Source organism: Felis catus, chromosome D1, assembly GCF_018350175.1.
Source record: "Felis catus isolate Fca126 chromosome D1, F.catus_Fca126_mat1.0, whole genome shotgun sequence".
NCBI classification, from domain to species: domain Eukaryota; kingdom Metazoa; phylum Chordata; class Mammalia; order Carnivora; family Felidae; genus Felis; species Felis catus.
The window spans coordinates 60,716,705-60,733,756 of record NC_058377.1 but is presented as its reverse complement, the minus strand read 5'-3'; the positions used below and the strand labels follow the sequence as shown (position 1 = coordinate 60,733,756).

At 38.0% G+C, this 17,052-nt stretch overlaps 2 protein-coding genes across 2 annotated transcripts in view; both read right to left on the bottom strand.

Annotated features, from left to right (window-relative positions):
- The window catches only part of LOC101081161 (olfactory receptor 51H1-like), a 309,613-nt gene that overhangs the window by 185,960 nt on the left and 106,601 nt on the right, over window positions 1–17,052 (bottom strand). The gene's annotated exons all lie outside the window — the stretch shown is intronic.
- Window positions 5,503–7,144, bottom strand: LOC101100589 (olfactory receptor 51F2-like). Its single transcript, XM_011286671.4, has one exon. The coding sequence runs from the start codon at window positions 6,566–6,568 to the stop codon at window positions 5,624–5,626; it is 945 nt and encodes a 314-aa protein (XP_011284973.4). The 5' UTR covers window positions 6,569–7,144; the 3' UTR covers window positions 5,503–5,623.

Here is a 17,052-nt window from a genome sequence, read left to right as displayed (position 1 = left end):
TGTGTGTGTGTGTGTGTGTGTGTGTGTGCACGTGTTGAGGCTTTTTTTAATGAAAGGTTTGTGCTGGCATTTTAAGGTAAACTTTTATGTGCCCCCCTCCACTTCTCAATAGTGATTCTCTCTTCTGTGAAAACAATATTCCAGGCCCATCGTAAGAACATGCAACAGCTCCCATGCAGGACTACCTTGAGTTAGCTCTCTCCTCTGATGCCAGAGAGTCACTAACATGGTTGTACGGTCAGGCAAACCTAGTTTCAAGTGTTGGCTCTGCCACCAACTAGCTGAGGTTCTTCAAATAAGCACTTTATATTAGGTTTTACTTCCGTAAAATTAAGTTTACCAATAGCATTCATTGTAAGGATCACTGAGAGAGCATTTGTGAAGCATTTAATCCGCTAATGAGTACTGGGGAAGCACTTAACAATGGTAAATGAGGATGAGGTTGATGCTGGTGGTAGGTGGTTCCAGCACTGCCCGCTGCCCTTAGGCAATGATTTTGAAACGTACTCAACTAACCAAAAAACTCACAATTCGAGGACCTGCTAACAACTTGCTCCAAGAGTCAAGACATATGGGCCACAGATCAACTGAACCCCATTGGCCAGAACATGATGTACCCAAATACTGATTTCAGGAAAAACCCTTCCACAGTTTTCCTGAGACACTCATGAGGGCTTTTTGCAGTTAATTAACTCTTCCTCATTCTAAAGGAAACCGGTGGGTGTGAAACTTGATGTTTTCCCTAAGCGCACAGTGTTACTTACAAAGTATGGAGCTGTCTTCTTTCCTGTCCTCTTTGCCAGAAAGGGATTTGAGGAGCAGTGGAGGTTTTCTCCTCAGGTACAGGTAGCACATATAAGGAGCCATGACTCAGGCTTCATGAAATCTCCTAATCAGAAAACCCTGGTGGACTTTTCTGCGGCCCCCGAGTACCAAGTTTCCCAAGGGTTAATTCCACCTCACTACTCTCTTCCCTTTCTATCTCACTACATTTAGTTTTGTCATTTCCATGCATGGGCTGGTATTATAGTGCCCTGACCTTGCTAAATGTGAGTCTGTGAGTAAAAATTCCCAAACAAAACACCTGCCATATATGCACCAGCTCACTCCTGTCTCTACCTCTACCCCCCACACACAGCAGATAAATGTATCTTCCTACAACATAAATTGGGTAAATTTGGTACACTTTTAAGATGGGTGAAGGGGAGTGGGAGACACAGGACTCCAGTTGTGGAATGAGTAAGTCACGGGAATAAAAGGCACAGCATACAGAATACAGTCAGCGATATTGTAATAGCAATGTAAGGGGACAAATAGCTATACTTATGGTGAACATAGCACAGTGTATATAAACTTGTGAAATCACTAAATTGTACATCTGAAACTAATGTAACATTGTGTGTCAACTATACTCAAAGAAAAAATATATATGGTTCTCTACCTTCAAAGTTCTCCATTTTTAAAACTTTTCCTGAGAATCCATGCAATTTGAATCTGTTATGTTTATACTTAGAAGTATACTCCTTAAGTATACTCCTTAGAAGTAATTGAATGTGTATTATATCTCCTCTGTTAAACAGTAAATTTCTAGGAGCTATATTTTCCTCTTCAGACTAAGAGTTTCCTGAGTTGTTGATATCCCCTTTAGTTCAGGTTCTTCCTGGCAAACAGAGAGATCACCATCAATGATTCCTCTTAGTATCTGCTTCAATGTTGTATCCAGTCTCATTCAAAAGAAACAACTGTTTTAAACATTACTTGAATTTATATATGTTTAGTCAGATTATTACTCCTTAAAAATAGAAATTATGTCTTCATTTTTCACTGTTTCAACACCAGTACATTCCACAGCACTTGCCAAAATGAAAACGGCCAAAATATGTAAGAAAAATATTTGCAAAGTTATGTAAAAGTTGTTAATTCAGTAAGCACGTATTAAATTAGCTATTATTAATAAAGTACTATGCTTATATCTGTGCATGATAGATTAATTTTAAAGTTCAATGGCTGTTTTCAAAAATTTTTAAGTCAGTCAGGGAAGATGGCCCTAATTGCCTATAAGACAAAGATTTATTAATGGCACCTAGAAGAAGGAAAAGGCAACTACTAGGGGCGGGTGGAGAGCAGGTGAATATTTCAGTTATAGAGCACAAAACAATCAAAGACAAACAGCAAGATATTTATGGTATTTTTTTCAGAAGTGAAAACATCCCAGAAGAGTGTTATCTAACATGCCTGCTAACCTGGAGGTAGCTTGTTAAAATATAAATCCCCAGGCTCCATCTAAAGAATTTCTGATTAAGTAGTTCCAGGTTGGGGTTGAAGATATTAAGTTGTTCTGATGCCCTGGTTTTGAACCACAGTTAGTACAGCAATGGACAAAAGCAGGAAGTGGATGTCATATTATAAATTGGTGGTATGAAGACAGATTGTGAAGACCCATGGGGAAGCAGTTACAAGGGAAGATGAAGAACAAAAAAGTTACTGTGTTTTCAAGTGGGTGTTAAATGGAAATCAATTATTTCACTACCTGCAAAATTTTAAACACCCATTATTGAGCATTTTTAAACTGCAGGAAAGTACACAGAAAATATAAACAAGCCAATCTCTAATTATCGGAAGACAAGTACTTTGACATTTGGAACATATCTATCCACACTTTTACAATGTATATGTGTGAGTGGATATGCAAGTGTATGTGTGTGTGTGTTCCCATGAAATATATACAGAAACAGTGATACATACCCTGTAAGCTAATCTATCTTTTCCCTTAATAATATATAAATTTATACCTATGTCAGTATTTAGCTGGTTGCATGAGAGTTTATATTTTATTTAACCAATACCCTAAAATAATTGTTTAAGCAGTTTCCAGATTTGCATTGCAACAAATAATGATATGTTGAACATCACAACATGTCTTGGCCCACTTTCCCCCATTAGACACGTATTTTGAAGAATAAATCACTGGATATTACATAGTTAAAATTTTAATACATTTACCAAAGGGACCTGAATAACCCTTTTAAGAATTAAGTAAGTTTGATTTTTATTTGACTTCATGTTTTCTAGGCTTATTCATGTTCTGTGGCCATGAGTAGTCTCTCTGGGGAAATAATAAGCATTACCAATAAATGGTTAGAATTACTGTAACTTAGACTTTCCTACTGAGGGAAATTATATCAAATATCCCTTGAATCATGCTGTACCTCAGAGGTTATAAGGCTGTTTAAACCCCAATTCATGACTTCATTTGTCCACTTTGTAGAAATATTTTACCTGTGGTCCTATTCTGTGCCAATGGAAGCATTTGTGACAAGGCCAAAGGTACACGAGACACAGTCCCTATCCCCAAGAATCTACATTCTTGAACTCACTAAATACGAAGCTATTGCATCATCAGAACAGAATGAAAGCATTTATAAATAGGCTTTTTCAATTCTGCACAGTGCCAGTCCTTTAAGACTCTAGGTTTTGAATCCCGGCCATGTGCCAAAGAAAAAATGCAGGGGAGTTGTGGCCCAGGGCCAGCTGACTGCCCTCACTATTCCCTGAGGGCTGCCTGAACAGCAGGGGTTGTAAGATCCCTGATCTGGGCAAGAGAGACTGGGGTGGTGCCATTTATCCCCAACATCAACCATCAACGAGGTGCGACTTCAGAAAGAAACACAGCAGCCCCCAGTGAAGTGGACCGCCTTACACCAAACCCTGCCCCTCTTGCCTGGCAACTACTTAATTACTGGGGCAAGCCTGACTCTGAGCCAACCGGGTAGGCCTCTCCTCCAGAGCCAGCATAGCCAGCACCCCTCATGCACCAAGTGCACTGAAAATCACGCCTCACCACTACACTGAGAGTTCTTTTCTCCTTTTGTCTTCCGTCTTTTTTTTTTTTTTTTTTTTTTTGGAATCAGGCTCATAGTTTCTTGTTTGTTTTTTTCATTTCCTTTTTTTTTTAATCAGTCATTTTTATTGTTTTCTTTTTATTCTTTTTTCTTTTCTTCTGTTTTTTCCTTTCATTTTCTTTGGAATCAGCCTTATAATAGTTTTTTGATTCTCTGTTTGGTTTTTTGTTGTATTGTTCTCTTTCCTTTTCTCTTTTTATGGGATCAGGCTTTACTCCTTCCTCTTTTTTCCAGAGTTACTTCAGAAAGCAAATCAAAGCGCACCTAGTTAAAGGTCCAAACACTCCACCACTGCAAGCAAGGAGGAGCTCTGCAGAGGCCTGACCAGGGGGGAAAGAGCAGCCACAACACAACAGCGAGTGCACACAGCATGTACCAGAAACACTTCCTGAAGTGCCAAGCACTGGACAGTGTATGACCCCTTTTTAATACAGCAGTACTCTCTGGTACGAGAAACATATCAAGCTTTTAAAACAAATAATCCAAGGGTGACTGGGTGGCTCAGTCAGTTAAGCATCTGACTTCAGCTCAGGTCATGGTCTCACGGTCCATGAGTTCAAGCCTCGCGTCGGGCTCTGTGCTGACAGCTCAGAGCCTGGAGCTGCTTCAGATTCTGTGTCTCCCTCTCTCTCTGCCCCTCCCCCATTCACACTCTGTCTCTCAAAAATGAATAAATGTTTAAAAAAATTTTTTTAAACAAATAATCCAGTGAAGAAATGGGCAGAAGACATGAATAGACACTTCTCCAAAGAAGACATCCGGACAGCTAACCGACACATGAAAAGATGCTCAACATCACTCATCATCAGGGAAATACAAATCAAGACCACAATGAGATGCCACCTTACACCTGTCAGAATGGCTAATATTAACAACTCAGGCAACAACAGATGTTGGTGAGGATGCAGAGAATAAGGATCTCTTTTGCACTGTTGGTGGGAATGCAAGCTGGTGCAGCCACTCTGGAAAACAGTATGGAGGTTCCTCAAAAAACAAAAAATAGAACTACCCTACAACCCAGCAATTGCACTGCTAGGTATTTATCCAAGGGATACAGGTATGCTGTTTCGAAGGGACACATGCACCCTCATGTTTATAGCAGCACTATCAATAATAACCAAAGTATGGAAAGAGCCCAAGTGTCCATCAACTGATGAATGGATAAAGAAGAGGTGTTTTATATACATATATACATATATACATACATATATATATATATATATATATATATATATATATATATACACAGTGAAGTATTACTCAGCAGTCAAAAAGAATGAAATCTTGCCATTACAACAACGTGGATGGAACTGGAGTGTATTACGCTAAGCTAAATAAGTCAGAGAAAGACAAATATCATATGATTTCACTCATATGTGGAATTTAGGAAACAAAATAGATAAACATAGGGGAAGGGAAGGAGAAATAAGATAAAAAGAGAGAGGGAGGCAAACAATAAGAGAGTCTTAAATACAGGGAACAAACCAAGAATTGCTAGAGGGGAGTTGGGTGGGAGATGAGCTAAATGGGTGATGGGTATTAGGAGGGCACTTGTTGGTATGAGCACTAGGTGTTATATATAAGTGATAAATCACTGGGCTCTACTCCTAACACTAATACTACACTGTAGGTTACCTAACTCTAATTTAAATAAATAAATAATATAATAATCAAATATGAGTTAGAGAGACTATGGGAAGAAAAGATAAAATAAAAAATTCCTAAATCATCTTAGAAAGGAATATTTTGAGCACTGCCTTACGAATTTGCTTGGTTTTCACACTGTAGATTATGGGATTCATCACAGGAGGGATGAGCAGATAAACATTGGCAATGAGAGTGTGCACAAGGGGAGGGGCTTGCTTCCCAAATCTATGCACCAGTGACAAGCTGATCATGGGAATGTAGAAGATGGCAACAGCACTTATGTGTGAGACACAGGTACCAAAGACCTTTTTCCGCTCCTCTGGGGAGGCCATGTTGAGCACAGAGTGGATGATCAGAACATAGGAAAGGAGGATAAACACAGAGTCTAGGCCAGCAGTTGATATGACAATGGCCAAACCAAATGCACTGTTGATCTTGGTGTCTGTGCATGAAAGCGTCATCACATCAGGGTGGAAACAATATGAATGGTGCAGAACATGGCCATGGCAGAAAGACAGACGCTTTAGGAGCAGGAGTAAAGGCACTAGAGCCGTTGTCCCCCTAATAACAATGGCAAAGCCCACTTTGATGATCCTTGAATTAGTTAAGATTGTGGCATATCTCAGTGGGTTACAGATGGCAGTGAAGCGATCAAAGGCCATCGCCAGGAGTACTGAGGACTCCATGAATGTGAAACCATGGATAAAGAACATTTGACCAATGCAGGCATCAAAACTAATTTCTCGAGCATTGAACCAGAAAATACCCAGCATGGTGACCAATGTGGAAAGGCATAGTCCTAGGTCCGTGAAAGATAGCATGGAGAGGAAATAGTACATGGGTTCATGGAGGCTCGACTCAGTGAAGATCACAAACAGGATCATGCCATTCCCAGAGATGGCAATGGCATAGAGACAACAAAAAGGGATGGAGAGCCAGGCATGGTAAGTTTCAAAGCCAGGGATGCCAGTAAGAAAGAAGACTGCAGGGTGGAAAATGCTCTGATTGAAGGATGGCATGATGAGTGAAGGAAGCAGATTTCCCTGAAGGAAAGGACCATACAAGTAGGCAAGGAAAATGTTTTCACTCTCTTCTACACATCATACAATACAGGATCACTAGTGAGCCTTGTCTTGTTCTTCAATGGAAGTGCAAACCCAGTTATCCTTTTCTTAGATTTGGAGTCCATCTTGGGTGAACTAAGGAAAGAGACAGAACACTAAATCATATACAAGGACACCTGGGTTTTAGCAAGAGTAACATGTTATATCTAGGCTTCAGTACATTTTCACATACATGTGTAAAAAAGGAGGTTAGAGTAGATAACAGTAACATATTTTCCAGTTTTATGATTCCATGTACATGGACAGATAGGATATTTCTGTGCAACTCTGGGACAATACAAAAGCCAATTCATCCTGCTTTTCTTCACTTCTCTTTTCCCCTTAAGAGGTCCATTAAGGCTTAAAAGTCCTACGGCACCTGGTTGGCTCAGTCGGTTGAGCTCCTGACTTCAGCTCATGTCTTGCAGTTTACGGGTTCGAGCCCCACATTGAGCTCACTGCTGTCAGCGCAGAACCCACTTTGGATCCTCTGCCCACCTCTCTATGTCCCTCTCCCACTTGCGTGCTCTCTCTCTCTCTCTCTCAAAAATAAATAAACATTAAATAAAAAAGATAAGTCCTTATGCATCCAAATAAAAGAGGATCATAAAGACAATATTAAATATTTTCTAATACCACTGATTCAATAGCACAATGGCTATTGATAAAAACTAAATATTATTGAAGAGCAAATTCAATCTGGCAAATAAACTGCAATGGGTGATAACTGATAAAGCGTTTCATTGTATAGGTAGTAGCCTTAAATCGGATATTGTTTAAGGGAAATTCTCCCTGAAGAAATATGGCCCAAAGTTAACCTTACAAGAACAAAGGAACTAATTTCAAGCTAAGACATAACAATTAGAGTGGAATTGCCTGATTACGATTCTTAATATTCCATTATTGTGAAAGGATAAGAAAATGAATGGAGATTTTGGTGGGTGTGTTCCCTTAGTAACTGCCATGAATCTGGGTTAATCTCCATTCAGGTGAAGGATGATGACATGTTCACCCACATCAAGAAATCTGTAGGATTAAAGAAGTTCCTCTATAGTGATTCTTGTCCTAAGTGTTCTTACACCCTATTTTATCTACAGAAATAATACTTGGTTTTTAAGGTATTTAAGGTTTACTCATTCACGTGTGTATTCACTCAACAAATATTTAAATATCTACAAAATTCCAGCGTGTGCAATTAGAATTACATCTGGTACCACAAGAACTCCTGTCCATGACTCTGGGAAAGAAAATATCGAAGTGTATATAAGTCAACTTGGTAAGTTTCATTCCAACTCTATTAACAGGCAGTGGCTTTGACTAGAGTGGGGATAATTCATTACATGAAGTGTGATGAAGAGGGCATTTGAAGAGAAGAAAAGAAAAATGTTCAATATAGGAAGGCTCTTAAGAACTCAAACACAAAAAAATAATGTCTAGAAAATCTGAATTGAGGGGCAATGTATAACAAAATAAAATCCATTGGTTGGTTTCAATGCTTGTACATCAGTTGGAAGACAAATCTCACTTTTTCACCTGTGACTTACATGCAAGAATTAGAATATGTACTTAACTTGCTTTGCCAAAAAAGTGACTCCTGCGTTGTCTAACTGATGGCTGGTTTAAAGTCATAGGAACAGTGAAGGAGGTCAGAGGAAAGAGCCCTGGGGAATAGCAGTATTTTCAAAAAGGAAGAAGTCTACTGATGAGACTGGAGAGGCGTGCCACTCAGCTGAAAATAAACCCCCAGGAAAACACAAGGCCCTCATCAGTTTTTCTCAGACCTCTGATCTCAGAGCCAGGAAAAATGCCTGGCACAACAGTTTCTAAGAGCATCTGTTCAATGAATGAATTCATTATATCTGGTAATAGTAATAAACCCTAGACCCTTAATATCAGGCATATATTGTGATTCCTGATAGATACCCCTTCAAATTAGTAATAAAGTTCAAGTAACCATATTGGCATATATTAACATGGGAGATCAATACTTTTTCTGATTAATCTAGTATTCATCCTACCAGATATATTTTTATACAAAGATAGACCTGGTGATAGAAATAAATTTTTCTGTGTGAAGTTGTAAGGACCTTTAAATAATAACCTCTTTATTTTAAAGATGAGGAAACAGGCTCTCGCGTTAATGTTCTTTGTATTAGAGTTAAATAAATTAAGAGACCCCAAAGGATTATCTAAGTATCCAAACTAGCCTTCTCTTTAGTAACAACACTGATAATGTATTAAATGCCTACTATGTAACAATTTACTTCATTATATCTCTTTCTCTGAATCCTCTTTCCACTGCTTTGCATGCTTCCTCTGGTCTCCTTTTTGAATCAAAGGAAAACAGAGTGGGACTATTCCAATGGAGGGAACTCCATTAGTGAAGCTTGTGGAAAAATAATAGCTTTTTTTCCTTTTAATTCTATGATTCTTAACCCTCCTTTGGTCCTCTGGCACTAAAACTAATGAGCAAATATTAAATAAGTATTCGTGGGAAGGTATACTTAAATGTCTCTTTCTCCTCAGTGGAGAATTCTTCCAAGACAAGGGCTGTGACTTACAAATGCTTGTAACCAGACTACCAAGAACATATAAATAGACTGCCCCCACTATAAAGCTTTGCATTCATCACTATCACAACATGCCCTGGGTCTTATGAGCTCCTTTTATAGATGAGAAAACTGAAGCTAAAATTAGAAAACCAAGGCTCGAAGGAATCATGTTACTTTCTCACATTTATACAACATGACAATGGCAGATCTAAAAATTAAACTGTATTCTCTCTGACTTCAAATGCCATGCTTTGCCATTACTTACTTAAAAGGAATTTAATTTTTAAAATATGTTCAATGATGAACACATGCTCATAGCTTCATGACTTTAATGTATATTTTATTATATCAATTGTTTTTAAATTGATATATGAATATATATAGTATATGAATCTGTCAAATATATACTACTAAGTTCACCAATTTTCTCTGAACTGTTGGTTTTATAAACTATCTTAAGATTGTAGAGTCCTTGATGTATTCAGAAAAGATTTCAATGCACTAAAACACTGACCTTATGCAAAGGAGAAATCTTGAGTCTGGAAAGGGAGGTCATTTGCTCTTACCCTCTGCTCTTTGAAGAGTCATCCCACACAGCAGCAGAGAGTCTTTTAAAGCCAGAGAGAGAGAGAGAGAGAGAGAGAGATTATCTCAACCTCAAAACCTTATGGGCAGAAAGATGCTTCTGTCCCAAGGCTAGGAAAACACTCCCTGACCAGTCCTGCCCCATTAAGCCATCTCCAAAGAGGTTCTCTTTTGCCAAGAGAACTCAAACAGAATACTCAGGTATCAGACCTCAGAAAAGCAGGCTTTACAAAGGGCTCAGAAGCTGCCTGGTGAGAGTTATTTTCCCAACAGAAAATCAAATCCCTAGGAGAGAACTATACACCTGTGTCCTGCTAACCCTTTGTGCCCTGAAAGACCACAAAGCAATTTCTTTGCATGCAGCTTCATTCTTAATTCGCCAAAGAAATATCTTGGAGATTCCAGGATTCCAGTTCATTCAAGAGCTTTTTGACCCCCAGACAGCTGTTAAGTCAAAACCTTTCATAGAGTAAAAGTAAGGGAGAAGGGGTGTTAATGGATCACCCGTGAGTTTGCTTACCAGTCATTTGCCAGTATTGCAGCAATCATAACACATAGATAACACAGGTAGGAGAGGAGGGGTGAATAACTGTATTCACTGAGGCCACTGCAGTGTTATCTGGTTCAGAGCCCATGACTGTTCCTGAGCATTCTGAATATCTGGAGAGTTGTTCCTAACTTGTACACAGGCATACAAAATGATAACTTAAAAGAAAGTGATTCAGCAAAGAAGCATATGAAAAGATGCTCCATATCATATGTCATCAGGGTAATGCAAACTAAAATAATAATGATTCTAGAATTGCCAAAATCCAGAACACTGACAACACCAAATCCTGGAAGGAAGTGGAGCAACAAGAACTTCCATTCATGGCTGAAGGAATGGTCCAGAAAAATGTAAAATGGTCCAGCCACTTTAGAAGACAGTTTGGCAGTTTCTTACAAAACTGAACATATTCTTACTATACAATCCAGCAATTTCACTCCTTATATACCCAAAGGAGTTGAAAACTTATATCTACACAAAAATTGCATATGAACGTTTATTTTTTATTCATCATCGCCGGAAATTGGGAGCAATCAAGTGTGCCTTGCAAGCTTACAAAGGCACTATACTACTCTGATAACTGGTCTAAAACTGACACTAATACATTTATCCCTGTGGTAGAGACATTAACTATGTTTGACAGACAGCTTCTGTTAAAACTGTGGATATGGATACTTATTAATGGCCCTCAGACTTTGGTCATTAATACAGCCTTTTGACAATTGTGGGGACTGAGAGGGTTGGTAGTTTCAAGAACAGTAACTAATTAAACATACTTCTTGGCATAAAAAGCTATGCCAAGAGGGCACTGTCTTGCAAAGTTCTGCTATATGGAAAAAACAAATGAGGTATTCACTATCATTAGCATTGCTTACTTGTTCTGTGTAGTTTTTTTTTCCTTCTGTCACAAGATTCTAGATTCCTAGGAAAGTCTGGAAAGACATAGTTTTTTCCAGGAGTTCATCAAAAATCTGAAAATAAGCTACCCATTTGAGGTATCTTCAGGACTAATATAGAAACTTAGTCTTCCTGCAGAAAGCACTTTAACAGATGGGGCAGACATCCTCACAGCCCTGAATAAATTTGTCATGAAATGACTGAGACTCCATGGGAAAAATGCATAATTCAAACAGTTGTTTCCAAGATACAGAAGCAAAAGGGGGATACCCAGGCTATTACAGGGACATATATGTGAAAATCTTGCTGGTCATGCTAAGGATTCCAATCTTAAGAGCCTTGGTCCATGAACAGGGCTACAGGAGCTAGTATTCTGTTAGGAGAACTTCAGGTTGTTTTCTAGTGCAAACTGAGGGATTTAAACCATTCAACAGCCCAAGTTTAATGGTTAGTGGATACACAAACAGAGGGCATAATGACCCTCCTTCATTAGAGTGTCTCTTCTAATTGGCGTGTCCCAAGGCTTGAATATTTTGAATACCTTCTCTGCATTCACCTATTCCTTTAGAGTTGACAAGCACTGGTTAAAATCAAAGTATTTAGGACCAGATAGCCAGGATCCAAAACTTAGCTCTGTCATCAAAAGTGTGACCATGGGATAATTATGCAACCACCTCCACTCAATTTCTTCAATTTTACATGGGGATAATAATTGTATCCGCTCCATAGATTTAGTTCATGTAATAAATAAAGTGACCCAATATTAATCTATAGAAAAGTCAGCATAGAACATTTTGTACTCACTCATAATAGGTTATTAACAATTGTCAATATTTATGATTATTGATTGTCATTACAATTATTTTTTTCATTAATATAGCAATTTTAATAAATTATTATTTAGTGACTGGTATGTGTCAGATACTATGCTCCAGATACCAAGAATTAAAAGGTGTAGTCTCTACCCTCAAGAAGTTCACATTTCTGACAGGTAAGACAGTCACTGTAGTAAAAGAAATCTGATAAGGATGTCACCCTGCTTCCAATCCTCTGGCTTCACAGATCCCTGAGGAATCTGGCTTTGTAGGCCTTTTGGCTCTATCCTAAAAGCACTGTCTTTCCACCCTCTCTGCTTCAACCCTACTGAATTCATCTCCAACTCCCTAACCATGGGCCACTTTTGCTCACCTCTGAGCCTTGTTCTCCAAGGCAGTAGTAAGCTGTTTACTGATTCCTAAGTTCTGCCTCAAATGTAATGCAAAAAAGATTTTATTTTTTATTGACATAAAATTTACATTTACATTAAACTTAAAATAGCTATTTCTAAGATTTTATTATTTCAAAATTAAAGATAAATTAATGGTGGCTCAGTTGGTTGAGCATCTGACTTCAGCTCAGGTCATGATTTCATAGTTTTGGGGTTCGATCCCTGCATTGGGCTCTGTACTGACAGCTCAGAGCATGGACCCTGCTTCAGATTTTGTCTCCCTCTCTCTCTGCCCCTCCCCCCTTTGTACTCTGTCTCTCAAAACTAAATAAAACATTAAAAAAAATTTTAAGATAAATTAACAGAAGCCGAATATTGTGGACTGTTTTATTTTCCTTTGTTTTTGTTTTATATTTGTGTTTATTTTTTAACTTCCCTGAATTACAGTTCTCCAATATTATGTTCAGTCTGCCTCTAGAATAAAACACCTGTTTTATTGACCATGTTGTTGACCATTCCTGCAACATTTCCCTAATTTGCTATTATTGCCTCTCCTTACCCTCTATGCTACTATCCTCAGCCCTAGCTTCTTTCAGGAAATCCTTATTTCCTCAGCTATTATATTTGATTAGCCTCCCTTGACTATAGGGCTAGGTCTCAACATCCATGTGATCTACATCAGTGCTTCTCAAACTTGAATGAGATACATGAGTCCCTTATGTATCTTGAAAAAAATACATATTATGATTCAGTACATCTGATATCCTGCATTTCTCACAAGCTTTCAGGTGATGCTGATGCTATTGGTTCTTTAGTAGCAGAAATCTCTATTAATCTTCCTTCTTTAGAGTAACTATAACACAGTATTGTAACTCCCCACATACTTAATTTTATCCTCCACTAAATTCTTTAACATCTGGAGCAATATCCATTGTGTTCACTGTTATAACCTCAAATCTTGCTCAATAACAGACACATAGTATGCATACACTATTTTCGTAATGATAAATGAATGCATGAAGAATGTTGATGGAAGTGTGTATAAAACATGGTGGGAGCAGAGAAGAGTGGGATAAATAGGAATAATAGAAATAGCCAGAAGAAGGTGATAGAGGAAAGAAAGAGCTACATTTATTTATTGACTAAAATTGAATCATTAATGTTGGCCATATCCACAGGGTAGAACTACTAATACTTCAACATGGCTGAATCCAGGAGAAGAGAATGAGACTTTCACCAGACCATGGAGGGCCAGTGGGAGTTGTAGGAGCTTCATATTTTTGGTAAATAGCAAACAGATCATTTCTAAACACAATTACTGATGCAGCAACCAGTGTTTGTTATTATTGTTATTCTTTCCTTGCTTTTTAAATTTGTTTCTATAATTTGGATACATTAACCCTAGATTACCTGATTTGTCTCTGGCCTTTTGCTCCTGTCTCGGACTGTTTCTTTCAGAACCTACACTGCTTACTGCTTCAGGAAACTTCCAGCCCTGAATTCTGCTTTCCCATTTCCTGATTTAGGATGACCATCCATATCAGCTACTTCATGTGTGAATTTTGAAGCTTGTATCCTATGACTGGAGAAAATGCTTTACTTATTTCTATGTCATTGAGAATTTTTGTTACCTACATTTTTACTACTATGAATAATATCACAATAAATGTTCCTCTCTATAAAGCATTGTCCATATCTCTATTTTTTCTTTGGATAAATTTCTAGGAAGAGAATCTTATGGACATTGTAAGCCAACAATATACTGGAAAATACACTTTCACAAAGTTCTACTGTAAAACAGTATTTAGTCCATGATAACACAACAATATAACACTGTGCATTATAAGTTTTGTATAAAACTTTGCAGATAAAAATTTGCTAATTTGACAGGCAAGAATATTTTATTGCTTACTGTAGTAAATACATTGGCACTCAGTAAGTAGTATTTATTGCAAGTCCTTATGGCATTTTTTTTTGTTTCTAATTCTGCTCTTCCTATTTGGATTAACAAGTTGGGAAAACATTTATATGCAGTAATGATGTCACAGACTGTGGTATTTCCCAGGTGCAATGGTATTGATATTGATATATTGATAACTACATACTCCTGGGGCTATGTGACTTCATTGAGAGGCATTCTGCTCAGACTTTTGGAAGGCTGAACTGAATTACCAGCTACTGTTCTGCTGGACTGGTGTAAGTGTAGGACAATGAGATGGGCCATACTTTGAAAATAGGTGTACAATGTGTGCCAGTGCTCTAACAGCAGGCACAACAGTTCCATGTGCATGCACCAAGCTCTGGCTCAGAATATACTATAATGTTATTATAACACTATTGCTATAAGAAAAAATAACATTCTTTTGGCCAGGGGATACATAAACATAAACATTCCCAAGTAGTTTCTGAGACTGATCGGAAAGCAGTCAATGCCCTAGAATTTGCCCAGCCTGGTAGAGAAAATGTTTCCAATGATCTCAAGAAGTTCAATGTGAGGAGATATAAAAGACTAACCTTCATACACAAAATATAAGCACACACAGGTGACAACATGTTAAAATCCAGTCTGGCACATACACATGCACACATGCTGTTAGGTTTAGAGCAATCTGAATTGGAATTAGTAGTCGATGAATGGTCATGTAAAGATTCTCTAGGGAATGAGTTTTAAAACCTGAAAGGGTCTCCAGTAGCCCAAGCTTTTAATAGTGGTTGTGACACTTATTAACTGAGAGACCTAAGTAAGTTGCTTAAATTCTCTAATCTTTGGTAACTGTATAAATCAAAGTAATAATGGATTCTTCCATCAAATTTATTATCTTACAGTTGTGCAGACTGGAAGACTGACATGAGCCTCACGGAGCTAAAATCAAGGCATCAGCAGGACTACATTCTAGAGTGCATATGGGAGAATCAACACCCTTGCCTTTTCTCCTTCTAGAGACTGACCACATTCCTTGGTTCATGGTCTCCCTCCCTCTGCCATCTTCAACGCCAGCAATAGTGGATCAAGTCCTTCTAATGCTGCCACCTCTCTGGTTCTCCACTTCTAAGGAATCTTGTGATTAGAATGAACCCACCAAGATAATCTAGGATAATGTCCTCATCTCATCTCTTCAACTTTAATCACATCTGCAAAATCCCTTCTGCCATGTAAAGGTAATGTATTCACAGGTTCCAGGCATTAGGAGATGGATATCTTTGGGGGCCATTATTTTTTCTACCACAAACATTTCATAATACCTTAGGCAGAGAATGCATAGTAAAATGTTGTTGTTATATTATAAAGAATGAAATATTTCAGGCCAAGATATTGTCTTGGTGAAACAGACTTGGTAGTAGGGAAAGTTAAGGATAGAAGCAGAGAGAATGGTTAGGAAACTACTGAAATTATCCAAGTGAGAGATATCCAATTATCTGGTGCCTCAGAAGGGGGAGGAAATTTTGGAGGTGATGAAGAGTGGCTACATTCCAGTTGTAGTTTCAAAAGTATTAGGATTTGCAGGTTTATATGCAGAGTGTAAGAGACAGAAATCAAGGATGGAGTCTAAGACCCATATGTTCTAGAGTGGTCCAGAAATGGTGGGAACATCTGAGAATCTAAAGGGGCCATAAGTAGAGAAGACAGACAGCCTATAGCAATCTGCAGGTACTCTATTTATTCAAGACTAAAGAGGGCAAATGTCACCTCATATCAGATTGCATCACTGGCCAGATCCATCACCCACATACTCAAATTCCTTGGTACAATCTAAGATCCACAGAATTTAAACACAAGTGGGAAGAAACCCAAATTACTGTTGTTAGTTTCCTTCCAGCTAGTAGGCTGGGACTCTAAACAGAAAATATATTGAATTATGAAAAAGAAAATTATTTATTTTCTGCACACACAATTGTAGACTGAGATTTCTACCTATGATATTCTCCGAGCACTTGGTTCATGCCTCGACGATAACATTATCATTGATTATCAGTATTGGTAACTATCAGTTAACTGTGTATTTCTAAACTAAACTAAGAGACCCTGGACACTAATAACTATGTTGTATTCCCCCCTTTTTTAAATCTCTGGCACTTAGCATGATGTTTGGAATATAGGACACTCTTATGCAATATTATCTGGCATGTATGTATACATGAGTAAATTATGTTTTCTCCTACTTGTAAGAGAGAGTCTGCTAAGAAGCACAGGTAGGCTTATGAAACAGAACTGCCACGAATAGCAATAGATGCTAAGAAGTTATGGAGAGGAGTGTGATTTACACTCACCAGAGGAGATGACTTTTAGTGAATTAGTATACTTTTTAGAATCCTCTTCAGAGTGACTGCCCATGGGCATGGATTTCTTCTTACAGTGATGATAATTTTCTAAAATTAGACCATGATGATGCTTATGGTACAACTCTGTGAATTTACTGTGAACTATTGAATTCGTACGTTTTAAATGGGCGAATTTTATGATCTGTGTATTATATCTCAAAATTGTTTCTACAAAAAACACTTCAATAAAAGGGCACAAGGAAAAAAATTACATCAGCCTAAAAAGCACATAGTCACAATAAGTAGTTGCATAATGGAACAGACAAAGACTGTATAAGGCAAAAGAAGTCTT